The sequence below is a fragment of the Oncorhynchus masou genome, chromosome 27 (assembly GCF_036934945.1).
Source record: "Oncorhynchus masou masou isolate Uvic2021 chromosome 27, UVic_Omas_1.1, whole genome shotgun sequence".
Taxonomy (NCBI): Eukaryota; Metazoa; Chordata; class Actinopteri; order Salmoniformes; family Salmonidae; genus Oncorhynchus; species Oncorhynchus masou.
In genome coordinates, this window is record NC_088238.1 from 12,052,901 (window position 1) to 12,069,805 (window position 16,905).

At 47.3% G+C, this 16,905-nt stretch overlaps 1 protein-coding gene across 1 annotated transcript; it reads right to left on the reverse strand.

Annotated features, from left to right (window-relative positions):
• Nucleotides 1–4,072: 4,072 nt before the first annotated feature.
• On the reverse strand, nt 4,073–16,580 carry prl2 (prolactin 2). Its single transcript, XM_064940929.1, has 5 exons — nt 16,556–16,580; nt 15,288–15,466; nt 7,359–7,466; nt 4,280–4,459; nt 4,073–4,096 (listed from the first exon to the last, which is right to left on the reverse strand). The coding sequence occupies exons 1-5, from the start codon at nt 16,578–16,580 to the stop codon at nt 4,073–4,075; spliced, it is 516 nt and encodes a 171-aa protein (XP_064797001.1).
• Nucleotides 16,581–16,905: the final 325 nt, after the last annotated feature.

A 16,905-nucleotide genomic window follows, 5' to 3' on the forward strand; every position in this document is an offset into this window, starting at 1 on the left:
GCACAATGAGGTGTGTGTGTTTGTGTGTGTGTGTGTGTGTGTGTGCCTTCTCTCGTGAGTTATCACATGCCAACCCAGTAGCAGAGCGAGGATTGTCTCGTGACATCCTGGTTGGCATCTGCATTCGTCACTGACTCAGTGGTGGTGTCAACATCAGTCTACACAATGTCACTAGGGATCAAGCTGCTATAGGACTCTCTTTTCACTATAATATGCTCAAGGCTAACTCTGTCTTATTTGCTTTAATTAGATTTTCTCTCTCCCACTATCTATATCTTTATTTCATTCTCTCTCTCACACTCACTCACTCACTGTCACTATAGGATGTATGCTCAAGGCTAACTCTTCCTTATTTGCTTTCTCTCTCTCTCTCTCTCTCTCTCTCTCTCTCTCTCTCTGTCTCTGTCTCTCTGTCTTTCTCCCCCCATCTCTGTGATTCATTCAGTGTCATACACACTTCGTCATCTGTGAGACATTTCACATTATAACTCTTACATAAAACCATAGGCAATATTCAACATAATCATCTTAACAACAAATAGTAATGATGGATTCAAGTGATGATTGTTTTCTAGAATTGAGCCTCAGTCAAGTAGAAATGTTTATGTAGAAGGATCTGCCCCTTTTTTACATTGTTGCCTAAAATGACATACTGCCGGGAGCTCAGGACCTGAAGCAAGGACATTCATATTCTTGAACCATTTGAAAGGAAACACTTTGAAGTTTGTGTAAATGTGAAATGAATGTAGTAGAATATAACACATTAGATCTGGTAAAAGATGGTACAAAGAAAAAACATGTAAAAAAAAAAAATTGTACCATCATCTTTGAAATGCAAGACAAATGCATTTTTCCAGTCCAGGTGCTATTTAGATGTTAGTCACTAGATGGCAGCAGTGTTTATGCTAAGTTTTAGACTTTTATTTTACTTGGCAGGTCAACAAATTCTTATTTTCAATGCTGGCCTAGGAACAGTGGGTTAACTACCTTGTTCAGGGGCAGAATGACAGATTTGTACCTTGTCAGCTCAGAGATTTGAACTTGAAACATTTTGATTACTATCCCAACGCTCTAACCACTAGGCTACCCTGCCACCCTGACTGATCCAATGAACCATTGCATTTATGTTCAAAATGTTGTATTAAGACTGCCCAAATGTGCTTAATTGGTTTATTAATAACTTTTCATGTTCATAACTGTGCACTCTCCTCAAACAATATCATGGTATTATTTTAGTGTATTAGCTACTGTAAATTGGACAGTGCAGTTAGATTAACAAGAATTTAAGCTTTCTGCCAATATCAGATATGTCTATGTCCTGTGAAATTTTCTTGATACTTACAACCTCATGCTAATCGCATTAGCCTATGCTAGCTCAACCGTCCCATACCCTATCAGCCACCATCTCCCTCCATCTTACTCTTAACCTATCAGCCACCTTCACTTATCTTCCTCTTACCCTATCAGCCACCTTCTCCCCCCGTCTTCGTCTTACCCTATCAGCCACCTTCTCCCCACCGTCTTCGTCTTGCCCTATCAGCCACCTTCTCCCTCCATCTTCCTCTTACCCTATCAGCCACCTTCTCCCCTCTGTCTTCGTCTTACCCTATCAGCCACCTTCTCCCCTCTGTCTTCGTCTTGCCCTATCAGCCACCATCTCCCTCCATCTTACTCTTAACCTATCAGCCACCTTCACTTATCTTCCTCTTACCCTATCAGCCACCTTCTCCCCTCCGTCTTCCTCTTAACCTATCAGCCACCTTCTCCCTCCGTCTTCCTCTTACCCTATCAGCCACCTTCTCCCCTCTGTCTTCGTCTTACCCTATCAGCCACCTTCTCCCCCGTCTTCGTCTTACCCTATCAGCCACCTTCTCCCTCCGTCTTCGTCTTACCCTATCAGCCACCTTCTCCCCTCCGTCTTCGTCTTGCCCTATCAGCCATCTTCTCCCTCCGTCTTCGTCTTACCCTATCAGCCATCTTCTCCCTCCATCTTACTCTTAACCTATCAGCCACCTTCACTTATCTTCCTCTTACCCTATCAGCCACCTTCTCCCTCCGTCTTCCTCTTACCCTATCAGCCACCTTCTCCCCCCGTCTTCGTCTTACCCTATCAGCCACCTTCTCCCTCCGTCTTCCTCTTACCCTATCAGCCACCTTCTCCCTCCGTCTTCCTCTTACCCTATCAGCCACCTTCTCCCCTCCGTCTTCGTCTTACCCTATCAGCCACCTTCTCCCCTCTGTCTTCGTCTTACCCTATCAGCCACCTTCTCCCCCGTCTTCGTCTTACCCTATCAGCCACCTTCTCCCTTCGTCGTCTTCCGTCTTACCCTATCAGCCACCTTCTCCCTCCGTCTTCGTCTTACCCTATCAGCCACCTTCTCCCTCCGTCTTCGTCTTACCCTATCAGCCATCTTCTCCCTCCGTCTTCGTCTTACCCTATCAGCCACCTTCTCCCTCCGTCTTCGTCTTGCCCTATCAGCCATCTTCTCCCTCCGTCTTCGTCTTACCCTATCAGCCACCCCTTCTCCTTACCCTATCAGCCACCTTCTTCCATCTTACCCTATCAGCCACCTTCTCCCCCTATCAGCCTTCTCCCCCGTCTTACCCTATCAGCCACCTTCTCCCCCGTCTTCGTCTTACCCTATCAGCCACCTTCTCCCCCGTCTTCGTCTTACCCTATCAGCCACCTTCTCCCCCGTCTTCGTCTTACCCTATCAGCCACCTTCTCCCCCGTCTTCGTCTTACCCTATCAGCCACCTTCTCCCCGTCTTCGTCTTACCCTATCAGCCACCTTCTCCCCCGTCTTCGTCTTACCCTATCAGCCACCTTCTCCCTCCGTCTTCGTCTTACCCTATCAGCCACCTTCTCCCTCCGTCTTCCTCTTACCCTATCAGCCATCTTCTCCCCCGTCTTCGTCTTACCCTATCAGCCACCTTCTCCCTCCGTCTTCGTCTTACCCTATCAGCCATCTTCTCCCCGTCTTCGTCTTACCCTATCAGCCACCTTCTCCCTCCGTCTTACCCTATCAGCCACCTTCTCCCTCCGTCTTCCTTCTCCCCCGTCTTCGTCTTACCCTATCAGCCACCTTCTCCCCCGTCTTCGTCTTACCCTATCAGCCACCTTCTCCCTCCGTCTTCGTCTTACCCTATCAGCCATCTTCTCCCTCCGTCTTCGTCTTACCCTATCAGCCACCTTCTCCCCCGTCTTCGTCTTACCCTATCAGCCATCTTCCCCCCCTTCGTCTTACCCCTATCAGCCACCTTCTCCCCGTCTTCGTCTTACCCTATCAGCCATCTTCTCCCCCGTCTTCGTCTTACCCTATCAGCCACCTTCTCCCCTCCCTCCGTCTTCGTCTTACCCTATCAGCCACCTTCTCCCTCCGTCTTACCCCCTATCAGCCACCTTCTCCCTCCGTCTTCGTCTTACCCTATCAGCCACCTTCTCCCTCCGTCTTCGTCTTACCCTATCAGCCACCTTCTCCCCTCCGTCTTCGTCTTACCCTATCAGCCATCTTCTCCCTCCGTCTTCGTCTTACCCTATCAGCCACCTTCTCCCCAGCCACCTTCTCCCCTCCGTCTTCGTCTTACCCTATCAGCCATCTTCTCCCCCGTCTCCCTTACCCTATCTTACAGCCACCTATCAGCCATTCTTCTCCCTCCCCGTTGCCACCTTCTCCCTCCATCTTCGTCTTACCCTATCAGCCACCTTCTCCCCCGTCTTCGTCTTACCCTATCAGCCACCTTCTCCCCCGTCTTCGTCTTACCCTATCAGCCATCTTCTCCCTCCGTCTTCGTCTTACCCTATCAGCCAGCTTCATCAGCCATCTTCTCCCTCTCTCTGAGTCTTACCCTATCAGCCATCTTATCTGTTCTTGTAGAGCCATCCTTCTCCCCGTCTTCGACTTACCCTATCAGCCATCTTCTCCCCCGTCTTCGTCTTACCCTATCAGCCACCTTCTCCCCCGTCTTCGTCTTACCCTATCAGCCAGCAGAGAGGGGTGGTACCCCGTCAGGGAACAGACCTTCGTCTTACCCTATCAGCCACCTTCTCCCCCAGTCTTCGTCTTACCCTATCAGCCATTCTCCCCGGTCTTACCCTATCAGGGAACAGACAAGGTTACTACAGGAAGTCTTACTTACCCTATCAGCCAACTCCCTCCGTCAAGTCTTACCCTATCAGCCACCTTCTCCCTCCGTCTTCGTCTTACCCTATCAGCCATCTTCTCCCTCCGTCTTCGTCTTACCCTATCAGCCATCTTCTCCCTCCGTCTTCGTCTTACCTTATCAGCCACCTTCTCGACTCCCTTGCGGAGTTCGTGCACCATGTAGCTCATCTCCAGTGCTTTGTTGGAGCTGAAGTTGTTGAAGTCATCCTGGTGAACCATGTTCTGGTGGAACTGCCACAGAGGATCCTTCCATGCTACCAGCAGCTTCAGAATCACCTCTGTTAACTCCTCTCTCTGAGGAGAGAGAGAGAGCGAGAGATTATACTTGTATGTTCTTGTAGAGTTGGTTATTGAGTGTTGAAAGAGAGAAGACAGACACAAGCAAAGACATAGAAGCAGTCTACATCTGGAGACAGACATGGGTACTATAGGAAGCAGAGAGGGGTGGTACCATCAGGGAACAGACAAGGGACAAGGTTACTACAGGAAGCAGAGAGGGGTGGTACCATCAGGGAACAGACAAGGTTACTACAGGAAGCAGAGAGGGGTGGTACCATCAGGGAACAGACAAGGTTACTACAGGAAGCAGAGAGGGTGGTACCATCAGGGAACAGACAAGGTTACTACAGGAAGCAGAGAGGGGTGGTACCATCAGGGAACAGACAAGGTTATTACAGAAAGCAGAGAGGGGTGGTACCATCAGGGAACAGACAAGGTTACTACAGGAAGCAGAGAGGGGTGGTACCATCAGGGAACAGACAAGGTTACTACAGGAAGCAGAGAGGGGTGGTACCATCAGGGAACAGACAAGGTTACTACAGGAAGCAGAGAGGGGTGGTACCATCAGGGAACAGACAAGGTTACTACAGGAAGCAGAGAGGGGTGGTACCATCAGGGAACAGACAAGGTTACTACAGGAAGCAGAGAGGGGTGGTACCATCAGGGAACAGACAAGGTTACTACAGGAAGCAGAGAGGGGTGGTACCATCAGGGAACAGACAAGGTTACTACAGGAAGCAGAGAGGGGTGGTACCATCAGGGAACAGACAAGGTTACTACAGGAAGCAGAGAGGGGTGGTACCATCAGGGAACAGACAAGGGACAAGGTTACTACAGGAAGCAGAGAGGGGTGGTACCATCAGGGAACAGACAAGGGACAAGGTTACTACAGGAAGCAGAGAGGGGTGGTACCATCAGGGAACAGACAAGGTTACTACAGGAAGCAGAGAGGGGTGGTACCATCAGGGAACAGACAAGGTTACTACAGGAAGCAGAGAGGGGTGGTACCATCAGGGAACAGACAAGGGACAAGGTTACTACAGGAAGCAGAGAGGGGTGGTACCATCAGGGAACAGACAAGGTTACTACAGGAAGCAGAGAGGGGTGGTACCATCAGGGAACAGACAAGGTTACTACAGGAAGCAGAGAGGGGTGGTACCATCAGGGAACAGACAAGGTTACTACAGGAAGCAGAGAGGGGTGGTACCATCAGGGAACAGACAAGGTTACTACAGGAAGCAGAGAGGGGTGGTACCATCAGGGAACAGACAAGGTTACTACAGGAAGCAGAGAGGGGTGGTACCATCAGGGAACAGACAAGGTTACTACAGGAAGCAGAGAGGGGTGGTACCATCAGGGAACAGACAAGGTTACTACAGGAAGCAGAGAGGGGTGGTACCATCAGGGAACAGACAAGGTTACTACAGGAAGCAGAGAGGGGTGGTACCATCAGGGAACAGACAAGGGACAAGGTTATTACAGGAAGCAGAGAGGGTGGTACCATCAGGGAACAGACAAGGTTACTACAGGAAGCAGAGAGGGGTGGTACCATCAGGGAACAGACAAGGTTACTACAGGAAGCAGAGAGGGGTGGTACCATCAGGGAACAGACAAGGTTACTACAGGAAGCAGAGAGGGGTGGTACCATCAGGGAACAGACAAGGTTACTACAGGAAGCAGAGAGGGGTGGTACCATCAGGGAACAGACAAGGTTACTACAGGAAGCAGAGAGGGGTGGTACCATCAGGGAACAGACAAGGTTACTACAGGAAGCAGAGAGGGGTGGTACCATCAGGGAACAGACAAGGTTACTACAGGAAGCAGAGAGGGGTGGTACCATCAGGGAACAGACAAGGTTACTACAGGAAGCAGAGAGGGGTGGTACCATCAGGGAACAGACAAGGGACAAGGTTACTACAGGAAGCAGAGAGGGGTGGTACCATCAGGGAACAGACAAGGTTACTACAGGAAGCAGAGAGGGGTGGTACCATCAGGGAACAGACAAGGTTACTACAGGAAGCAGAGAGGGGTGGTACCATCAGGGAACAGACAAGGGACAAGGTTACTACAGGAAGCAGAGAGGGTGGTACCATCAGGGAACAGACAAGGGACAAGGTTACTACAGGAAGCAGAGAGGGGTGGTACCATCAGGGAACAGACAAGGGACAAGGTTACTACAGGAAGCAGAGAGGGGTGGTACCATCAGGGAACAGACAAGGGACAAGGTTACTACAGGAAGCAGAGAGGGGTGGTACCATTAGGGAACAGACAAGGTTATTACAGAACAGGGGTGGTACCATCAGCAGAGAGGGGTGGTACCATCAGGGAACAGACAAGGTTATTACAGAAAGCAGAGAGGGGTGGTACCATCAGGGAACAGACAAGGTTACTACAGGAAGCAGAGAGGGGTGGTACCATCAGGGAACAGACAAGGTTACTACAGGAAGCAGAGAGGGGTGGTACCATCAGGGAACAGACAAGGTTACTACAGGAAGCAGAGAGGGGTGGTACCATCAGGGCAGACAAGGTTACTACAGGAAGCAGAGAGGGTGGTACCATCAGGGAACAGACAAGGTTACTACAGGAAGCAGAGAGGGGTAGTACCATCAGGGAACAGACAAGGGACAAGGTTACTACAGGAAGCAGAGAGGGGTGGTACCATCAGGGAACAGACAAGGGACAAGGTTACTACAGGAAGCAGAGAGGGGTAGTACCATCAGGGAACAGACAAGGTTACTACAGGAAGCAGAGAGGGGTGGTACCATCAGGGAACAGACAAGGGACAAGGTTATTACAGGAAGCAGAGAGGGGTAGTACCATCAGGGAACAGACAAGGGACAAGGTTATTACAGAACGCAGAGAGGGGTAGTGCTATGGTAAACAATAGTTGATTAAACAGAGTTGTAAGACTCACAGCCAGTCTCTGCGCGTTCTCTTTGCCATTAGGGGTTAGTATGGTGGCTGTATGGCAGTGGCGGTTTATCCTGCCAATATGATTTCTGCTTGGCAGAACATATTGCTCCTGAAGGAGGGAAGAAGAAAGGAGAGAAATAGGAATTGAGTTGACAGGGAAGACGTAGGTAGAAAGCAAAAGGTCAGATAGTCAAAGGAGCTGCATCTCTGAAGAGCAAAGCCTTCGAAAGCAAAGAAACAAAAAGCTTGTAGAACCTTTAAAGGGATAGTTCACCAAATCACAAAATTATAATAGACTGCTGTCTAACCTTGGCAATCGACTGCTGTCTTACCTTGGAAATAGACTGCTGTCTTACCTTGGAAATAGACTGCTGTCTTACCTTGACAATAGACTGCTGTCTTACCTTGGAAATAGACTGCTGTCTTACCTTGACAATAGACTGCTGTCTAACCTTGACAATAGACTGCTGTCTTACCTTGACAATGGACTAATGTCTTATCTTGGCAATAGACTGCTGTCTTACCTTGACAATAGACTAATGTCTTATCTTGACAATAGACTGGTCTCTTACCTTGACAATAGACCACTGTCTTACCTTGGCAATAGACTGCTGTCTTACCTTGGCAATAGACTGCTCTCTTGCCTTGACAATAGACTAATGTCTTACCTTGGCAATAGACTGCTTACAGGGTAAGGAAACCAATATGTTATTTTGTCATTTGGGTGAACTATCACTTTAAACATGCAATTTCCTCTTACTAAATTGAAATCAGCAAAAAAAATGGTGCCGGAAGAAATGGCAGCAGTTTTACAGACGTCCAACCAATTGTGCTGTTATGTGTTTTTTCCGCGTTATTTGTAATTTATTTTGTACATCATGTTTCTGCAACCGTATCTTACAGCAGAAAAGAGCTTCTGGATATCAGGACAGCGATCAATCACCTCGGATTAGACAAAGATGTTTTCTTCAACAAGCAGGACGCACAGGACATTCTCTAAACACCCGACAGGGCCAACATCCCCATTATTTGTAAGAGGAAGAAACGCAGGTACAGGGGACACCGAGCGGGATGCCTCGTGGGGACCCGCAGACTGCGAGTGGGAAAGCTGCCGTTACCATCAATACTACTCACCAACGTGCCATCATTGGACAATAAATTAGACGAGGTACAATCACGAATATCCTACCAACGGGACATCAAAAACTGTAATATCCTGTGTTTCACGGAATCGTGTTTGAATGACGACATGGATATTCAGCTAGCGGGATATACGCTGCACCGGCAAGATAGAACAGGACACTCCGGTAAGAGGAGGGGGGGTCTGTGCATATTTGTAAACAACAGCGTATATTGTGATACATTGCAGGCCACACTACTTGCCTAGAGAGTTTCAGATATACTTTTCGTGGCTGTTTATTTACCACCACAGACAGATGCTGGCGCTAAGACCGCAATCAGTCAGCTGTATAAGGAAATAAGCAAACAGGAAACCATTCACCCAGAGGTGGCGCTCCTAGTGGCCATAGTCTTTAATGCAGAGAAACTTAAATCAGTTCTACCAAATTTCTATTAACATGTTAAATGTGATTCCAGAGGAAAACAAATTCTAGATCACCTGTACTCCACACACAGAGACACATACAACGCTCTCCCTCGCCCTTCATTTGGTAAATCCGACCACAACTCTATCCTCCTGATTCCTGCTTACAAGCAAAAATGAAAGCAGGAAGCAGCAATGACATATGCAGCAGATGCTAAACTACAGGACTGCTTTGCTTTCTCAGACTGGAATATGTTCTGGGATTCTTCCGATGGCATTGAGGAATACACCACATCCATCACTGGCTTCATCAATAAGTGCGTCGAGGATGTTGTCCCCACAGTGACTGTACGTACATACCCCAACCAGAAGCCATGGATTACAGGCAACATTCGCATTGAGCTAAATGGCAGAGCCGCCGCTTTCAAGGTGCGGGACTCTAACCCGGAAGCTGACAATAAATTCTGCTATGCCCTGCGACGATCCATCAAACAGGCAAAGTGTCAATAAAGGGCTAAGATTGAATCATATTACACCAGCTCCGATGCTCGTCTTATGTGGCAGGGCTTGCAAACTATTACAGACTACAAAGGGAAGCACAGCCGCGAGCTGCCCAGTGACACAAGCCTACGAGACAAGTTAAATCACTTCTATGCTTGCTTCATGGCAAACAACACTTAGGCATGCATGAGAGCATCAGCTGTTCCGGACGACTGTGTGATCACGCTCTCCGTAGCCGACGTGAGTAAGACATTTGAACAGGTCAACATACACAAGGCTGTGGGGCCAGACGAATTACCAGGACGGGTGCTCCGGGCATGTGCTGACGAACTGGCAGGTGTCTTCACTGACATTTTCAACATGTCCTTAATTGAGTCTGTAATACCAACATGTTTCAAGCAGACAACAATAGTCCCTGTGCCCAAGAACACAAAGGTAACCTGCCTAAATTACTACAGACCCGTAGCACTCACGTCCGTAGCCATGAAGTGCTTTGAAAGGCTGTTAATGGCTCACATCAACACCATTATCCCAGAAACCCTAGACCCACTCCAATTTGCATACGCCCAAACAGATCCACAGATGATGCAATCTCTATTGCACTCCACACTACCCTTTCCCACATGGACAAAAGGAACACTTATGTGAGAATGCTATTCATTGACTACAGCTCAGCGTTAAACACCATAGTACCCTCAAAGCTCATCACTAAGCTAAAGATCCTGGGACTAAACACCTCCCTCTGCAACTGGATCCTGGACTTCCTGACAGGCTGCCCCCATGTGGTAAGGGTAGGTAGCAGCACATCTGCCACGCTGATCCTCAACACTGGAGCCCCCAAGGGGTGCGTGTTCAGTCCCCTCCTGTACTCCCTGTTCCCCCACGACTGCATGGCCAGGCACGACTCCAACACCATCATTAAGTTTGCTGACAACACAACAGTGGTAGGCCTGATCACCGACAACGACGAGACAGCCTATAGGGAGGCGGTCAGAGACCTGGCCAGGTGGTGCCAGAATAACAACCTATCCCTCAACATAACCAAGACTAAGGAGATGATTGTGGACCACAGGAAAAGGAGGACCAAGTATGCCCCCATTCTCATTGACGGGACTGTAGTGGAGCAGGTTGAGAGCTTCAACTTCCTTGGTCTCCACATCATCCAAAAAATAGAATGGTCCAAACACACCAAGACCGTCGTGAAGAGGGCACAACAAAGCCTATTCCCCCTCAGGAAACTAAAATGATTTGGCCTGGGTCCTGAGATCCTCAAAACGTTCTACAGCTGCAACATCGAGAGCATCCTGACTGGTTGCATCACTGCCTGGTACAGTAACTGCTCGGCCTCCAGAGGCACTCCAAGGCACTACAGAGCGTAGTGCGTACAGCCCAGTACATCACTGGGGCCAAGCTGCCTGCCATCCAGGACCTCTACACCAGGCGGTGTCAGAGGAAGGCCCTAAAAATGGTCAAAGACCCAGCCACCCCAGTCATAGACTGTTCTCGCTACTGTATATAGCCTCTCTACTGTATATAGCCTCTCTACTGTATATAGCCTCTCTACTGTATATAGCCTCTCTACTGTATAAAGCCTCACTACTGTTATTTTTCAGTGTCTTTTTACTGTTGTTTTTAATTCTTTACTTACCTATGGTTCACCTAATACCCTTTTGCACTATTGGTTAGAGCCTGTAAGTAAGTATTTCACTGTAAGGTGTGAAATACCTGTTGTGGTCGGCGCACGTGACAAATACACTTTGATTTGATTTAATGATCTACTACATGTCATGTTGAAAGACTGTTGTTCTTAACATCAAGATTTCCATCTTAAAATCATGATTATCCCAAACCAACATGTCACATCAACAACCACATAGTGTTATAGTGGGTTCTGTCATTAGTGACAGAGACATACAGAGAGAGAGAGAGAGAGAGAGAAAGAGACCAGGACTGTGTCATTAGTGACAGAGATACAGAGAGAGAGAGAAAGAGACTAGGACTGTGTCATTAGTGACAGAGATACAGAGAGAGAGAGAGACTAGGACTGTGTCATTAGTGACAGAGATACAGAGAGAGAAAGAAAGAGACTAGGACTGTGTAATTAGTGACAGAGACATACAGAGAGAGAAAGAGACTAGGACTGTGTAATTAGTGACAGAGACATACAGAGAGAGAAAGAGACTAGGACTGTGTCATTAGTGACAGAGATACAGAGAGAGAGAGAAAGAGACTAGGACTGTGTCATTAGTGACAGAGATACAGAGAGAGAAAGAGACTAGGACTGTGTCATTAGTGACAGAGACATACAGAGAGAGAGAGAGAAAGAGACTAGGACTGTGTCATTAGTGACAGAGATACAGAGAGAGAAAGAGACTAGGACTGTGTCATTAGTGACAGAGACATACAGAGAGAGAAAGAGACTAGGACTGTGTCATTAGTGACAGAGACATACAGAGAGAGAAAGAGACTAGGACTGTGTCATTAGTGACAGAGATACAGAGAGAGAAAGAGACTAGGACTGTGTCATTAGTGACAGAGATACAGAGAGAGAAAGAGACTAGGACTGTGTCATTAGTGACAGAGATACAGAGAGAGAAAGAGACTAGGACTGTGTCATTAGTGACAGAGACATACAGAGAGAGAAAGAGACTAGGACTGTGTCATTAGTGACAGAGATACAGAGAGAGAAAGAGACTAGGACTGTGTCATTAGTGACAGAGACATACAGAGAGAGAAAGAGACTAGGACTGTGTCATTAGTGACAGAGACATACAGAGAGAGAAAGAGACTAGGACTGTGTCATTAGTGACAGAGACATACAGAGAGAGAAAGAGACTAGGACTGTGTCATTAGTGACAGAGACATACAGAGAGACAAATTCAATCCCTTTTAGACAATTTCCTGGGTAAAACGTTCCACTGTAATAGTGAAGGTGTAAACTTGGCAGTAGAAAATCTTAACAGTATATTTGACCTCTCAGCTTCCCTATCAAATCTAAAAATCTCAAATAGAAAACCGAAGAAAATTAACAACAATGACAAATGGTTTGATGAAGAATGCAAAAATCTAAGAAAGAAATTGAGAAACCTGTCTAACCAAAAACATAGAGACCCGGAAAACCTGAGTCTACGCCTTCACTATGGTGAATCACTAAAACAATACAGAAATACACTACGGAAAAAGAAGGAACAGCATGTCAGAAATCAGCTCAATGTAATTGAAGAATCCATAGACTCTAACCACTTCTGGGAAAATTGGAAAACACTAAACAAACAACAACACGAAGAATTATCTATCCAAAATGGAGATGTATGGGTAAACCACTTTTCCAATCTTTTTGGCTCTATAACAAAGAATAAAGAGCAAAAACATATACATGATCAAATACAGATCTTAGAATCAACTATTAAAGACTACCAGAACCCACTGGATTCTCCAATTACATTGAATGAGTTACAGGACAAAATAAAAACCCTCCAACCCAAAAAGGCCTGTGGTGTTGATGGTATCCTCAATGAAATGATCAAATATACAGACAACAAATTCCAATTGGCTATACTAAAACTCTTTAACATCATCCTTAGCTCTGGCACCTTCCCCAATATTTGGAACCAAGGACTGATCACCCCAATCCACAAAAATGGAGACAAATTTGACCCCAATAACTACCGTGGAATATGCGTCAACAGTAACCTTGGGAAAATCATCTGCATTATCATTAACAGCAGACTCGTACACTTCCTCAATGAAAACAATGTACTGAGCAAATGTCAAATTGGCTTTTTACCAAATTACCGTACAACAGACCATGTATTCACCCTGCACACCCTAATTGACAACCAAACAAACCAAAACAAAGGCAAAGTTTTCTCATGCTTTGTTGGTTTCAAAAAGCCTTCGACTCAATTTGGCATGAGGGTCTGCTATACAAACTGATGGAAAGTGGTGTTGGGGGTAAAACATACGACATCATAAAATCCATGTACACAAACAACAAGTGTGCGGTTAAAATTGGCAAAAAACACACAAATTTCTTCACACAGGGTCGTGGGGTTAGATAGGGATGCAGCTTAAGCCCCACCCTCTTCAACATATATATCAACGAACTGGCCCGGGCACTAGAAAAGTCTGCAGCACCCGGCCTCACCCTACTAGAATCTGAAGTCAAATGTCTGCTGTTTGCTGATGATCTGGTGCTTCTGTCACCAACCAAGGAGGGCCTACAGCAGCACCTAGATCTTATGCACAGATTCTGTCAGACCTGGGCCCTGACAGTAAATCTCAGTATGACCAAAATAATGGTGTTCCAAAAAAGGTCCAGTCACCAGGACCACAAATACAAATTCCATCTAGACACTGTTGCCCTAGAGCACACAAAAAACTATACATACCTTGGCCTAAACATCAGCGCCACAGGTAACTTCCACAAAGCTGTGAACGATCTGAGAGACAAGGCAAGAAGGGCATTCTATGCCATCAAAAGGAACATAAATTTCAACATACCAATTAGGATTTGGCTAAAAATACTTGAATCAGTCATAGAGCCCATTGCCCTTTATGGTTGTAAGGTCTGGGGTCCGCTCACCAACCAAGACTTCACAAAATGGGACAAACACCAAATTGAGACTCTGCACGCAGAATTCTGCAAAAATATCCTCTGTGTACAACGTAGAACACCAAATAATGCATGCAGAGCAGAATTAGGCCAATACCCACTAATTATCAAAATCCAGAAAAGAGCTGTTAAATTCTATAACCACCTAAAAGGAAGCGATTCCCAAACCTTCCACAACAAAGCCATCACCTACAGAGATATGAACCTGGAGAAGAGTCCCCTAAGCAAGCTGGTCCTGGGGCTCTGTTCACAAACACACCCTACAGAGCCCCATGACAGCAGCACAATTAGACCCAACCAAATCATGAGAAAACAAAAAGATAATTACTTGACACATTGGAAAGAATTAACAAAAAAACAGAGCAAACTAGAATGCTATTTGGCCCTACACAGAGAGTACACAGCGGCAGAATACCTGACCACTGTGACTGACCCAAAATTAAGGAAAGCTTTGACTATGTACAGACTCAGCGAGCATAGCCTTGCTATTGAGAAAGGCCGCCGTAGGCAGACATGGCTCTCAAGAGAAGACAGGCTATGTGCTCACTGCCCACAAAATGAGGTGGAAACTGAGCTGCACTTCCTAACCTCCTGCCCAATGTATGACCATATTAGAGAGACATATTTCCCTCAGATTACACAGATCCACAAAGAATTCGAAAACAAATCCAATTTTGAAAAACTCCCATATCTACTGGGTGAAATTCCACAGTGTGCCATCAGAGCAGCAAGATTTGTGACCTGTTGCCACGAGAAAAGGGCAACCAGTGAAGAACACGCACCATTGTAAATACAACCCATATCTATGCTTATTTATTTTATATTGTGTCCTTAACCATTTGTACATTGTAAAAACACTGTATATATATAATATGACATTTGTAATGTCTTTATTGTTTTGAAACTTCTGTATGTGTGATGTCTACTGTTAATTTTTATTGTTTATTTCACTTTATATGTTATCTACCTCACTTGCTTTGGCAATGTTAACACATGTTTCCCATGTCAATAAAGCCCTTGAATTGAATTGAATTGAATTGAAAGAGACTAGGACTGTGTCATTAGTGACAGAGATACAGAGAGAGAAAGAGACTAGGACTGTGTCATTAGTGACAGAGATACAGAGAGAGAGAGAGACTAGGACTGTGTCATTAGTGACAGAGGTACAGAGAGAGAAAGAGACTAGGACTGTCATTAGTGACAGAGATACAGAGAGAGAGAGAAAGAGAGAGGTAACCTTGAGCATACTAGAGAAAGATAAGGTAACTTACGAATTCAGCGTGCAGGTCACTGGAGATGCTGTGCATCCTGGCACTGTGCTGGATGACCCGGTCAAAGAGGTCTGCCAGGGAGAGGAAGTGGCACCCCGCCTGGCCGTGGACACAGATGGGTGCCGCGCTCGCTCTGCCACTCAGCTCCACACACACCAACACCATGAGCAGAGCCCACACTGGAAGAGAGAGGGAGAGAGGGAGAAGGATGAGGATGATGAGAAGAGGAGAGGAGAGAGAAAGAGGGACTAGATAAATAGAGAGGAGGTTGAAGGAGTTGAGAGAGAGGAGGGCAATAGAGGGAGAGGACAGGATCCTCTCACCAGCCAGGAGCAGCACTGACACTGGCAGAGAGAGACTGAGAATAAGAACAGAGAGAGGTGTGGATGGGATCCTGTCTCACAAGGCAGATGCAGCACTCAAACTGGTGGAAATATAGAGGGAGAGGGGAACAATGAGAAGAGCAATGAGAAGGAGGAAAGGGCAGGATAGAGGGGTGAGGACAGGAGGGAGAGGGGAACACTGACAGAGGGGTAGACGGAGAAGAGAGACAACACTGACACTGACAGAGGAATAGAAGGAGAAGAGGATGAAGAGAGACAACACTGACACTGGATAGTGACTGACTGGTTGAGGGAGGAAGAGGAAAAGAGAAAGTGAAGAAGAGATGGTAAACAGAGGAGAGAATCTAGTTCCACAGGCAGAGGCATGCATGTATAGCTCCTCAGTCCCTGGTCCCTGGTCCCTGCTGGTCCCTGCTCCCTGGTCCCTGCTCCCTGGTCCCTGCTCCCTGGTCCCTGGTCCCTGCTCCTGGTCCCTGGTCCCTGCTCCCTGCTCCCTGGTCCCTGCTCCCTGGTCCCTGCTCCCTGGTCCTGCTCCCTGCTCCCTGGTCCCTGCTCCCTGGTCCCTGCTCCCTGGTCCCTGCTCCCTGGTCCCTGCTCCCTGGTCCCTGCTCTCTGCTCTGCTGCTCCCTTCACCCTGGTCCCTGGTCCTTGCTCCCTGGTCCCTGGTCCCTGGTCCCTGCTCCTTGCTCCCTGCTCCCTGCTCCCTGCTCCCTGCTCCCTGGTCCCTGGTCCCTGGTCCCTGCTCCATGCTCCATGCTCCCTGCTCCCTGGTCCCTGGTCCTTGCTCCCTGCTCCCTGGTCCCTGGTCCTTGGTCAGTGCTCCCTGGTCCCTGGTCCCTGCTCTCTGGTCCCTGGTCCTTGGTCCCTGCTCCCTGCTCCCTGCTCTCTGCATGCACTGCCTGGCTTGTTCTTAGAGGTAGCTACCTTGCTTGATGTTGTTCCTGGACATTCTGTGTTGCTTGGTGGTATTTTTGAAGCTGGAGGATGTACAGTGACACAGCTATTTAAAGGGACCAGGAGTATTAAGGAAAGGGTCTCTCTCTCTGTCATCATGTGATGACCAGAATCATTTAGGAGGGGAGGAGAGAGAGACAGAGGTTTGCGTGAGTTTTCATTCGCCCTCAATTTTCTCTTTCTGTTTTTTTCATCAGATCGTGATGGAAGTCGGCTTCACAGCCCAAAGAGGGACAAATCAGGACATACAGGGTGAAAATGCTCATTCAGTTCACCCCCCAGCCCCATCACCAGTTTCACTGTCATTCATTAGGCTAGTT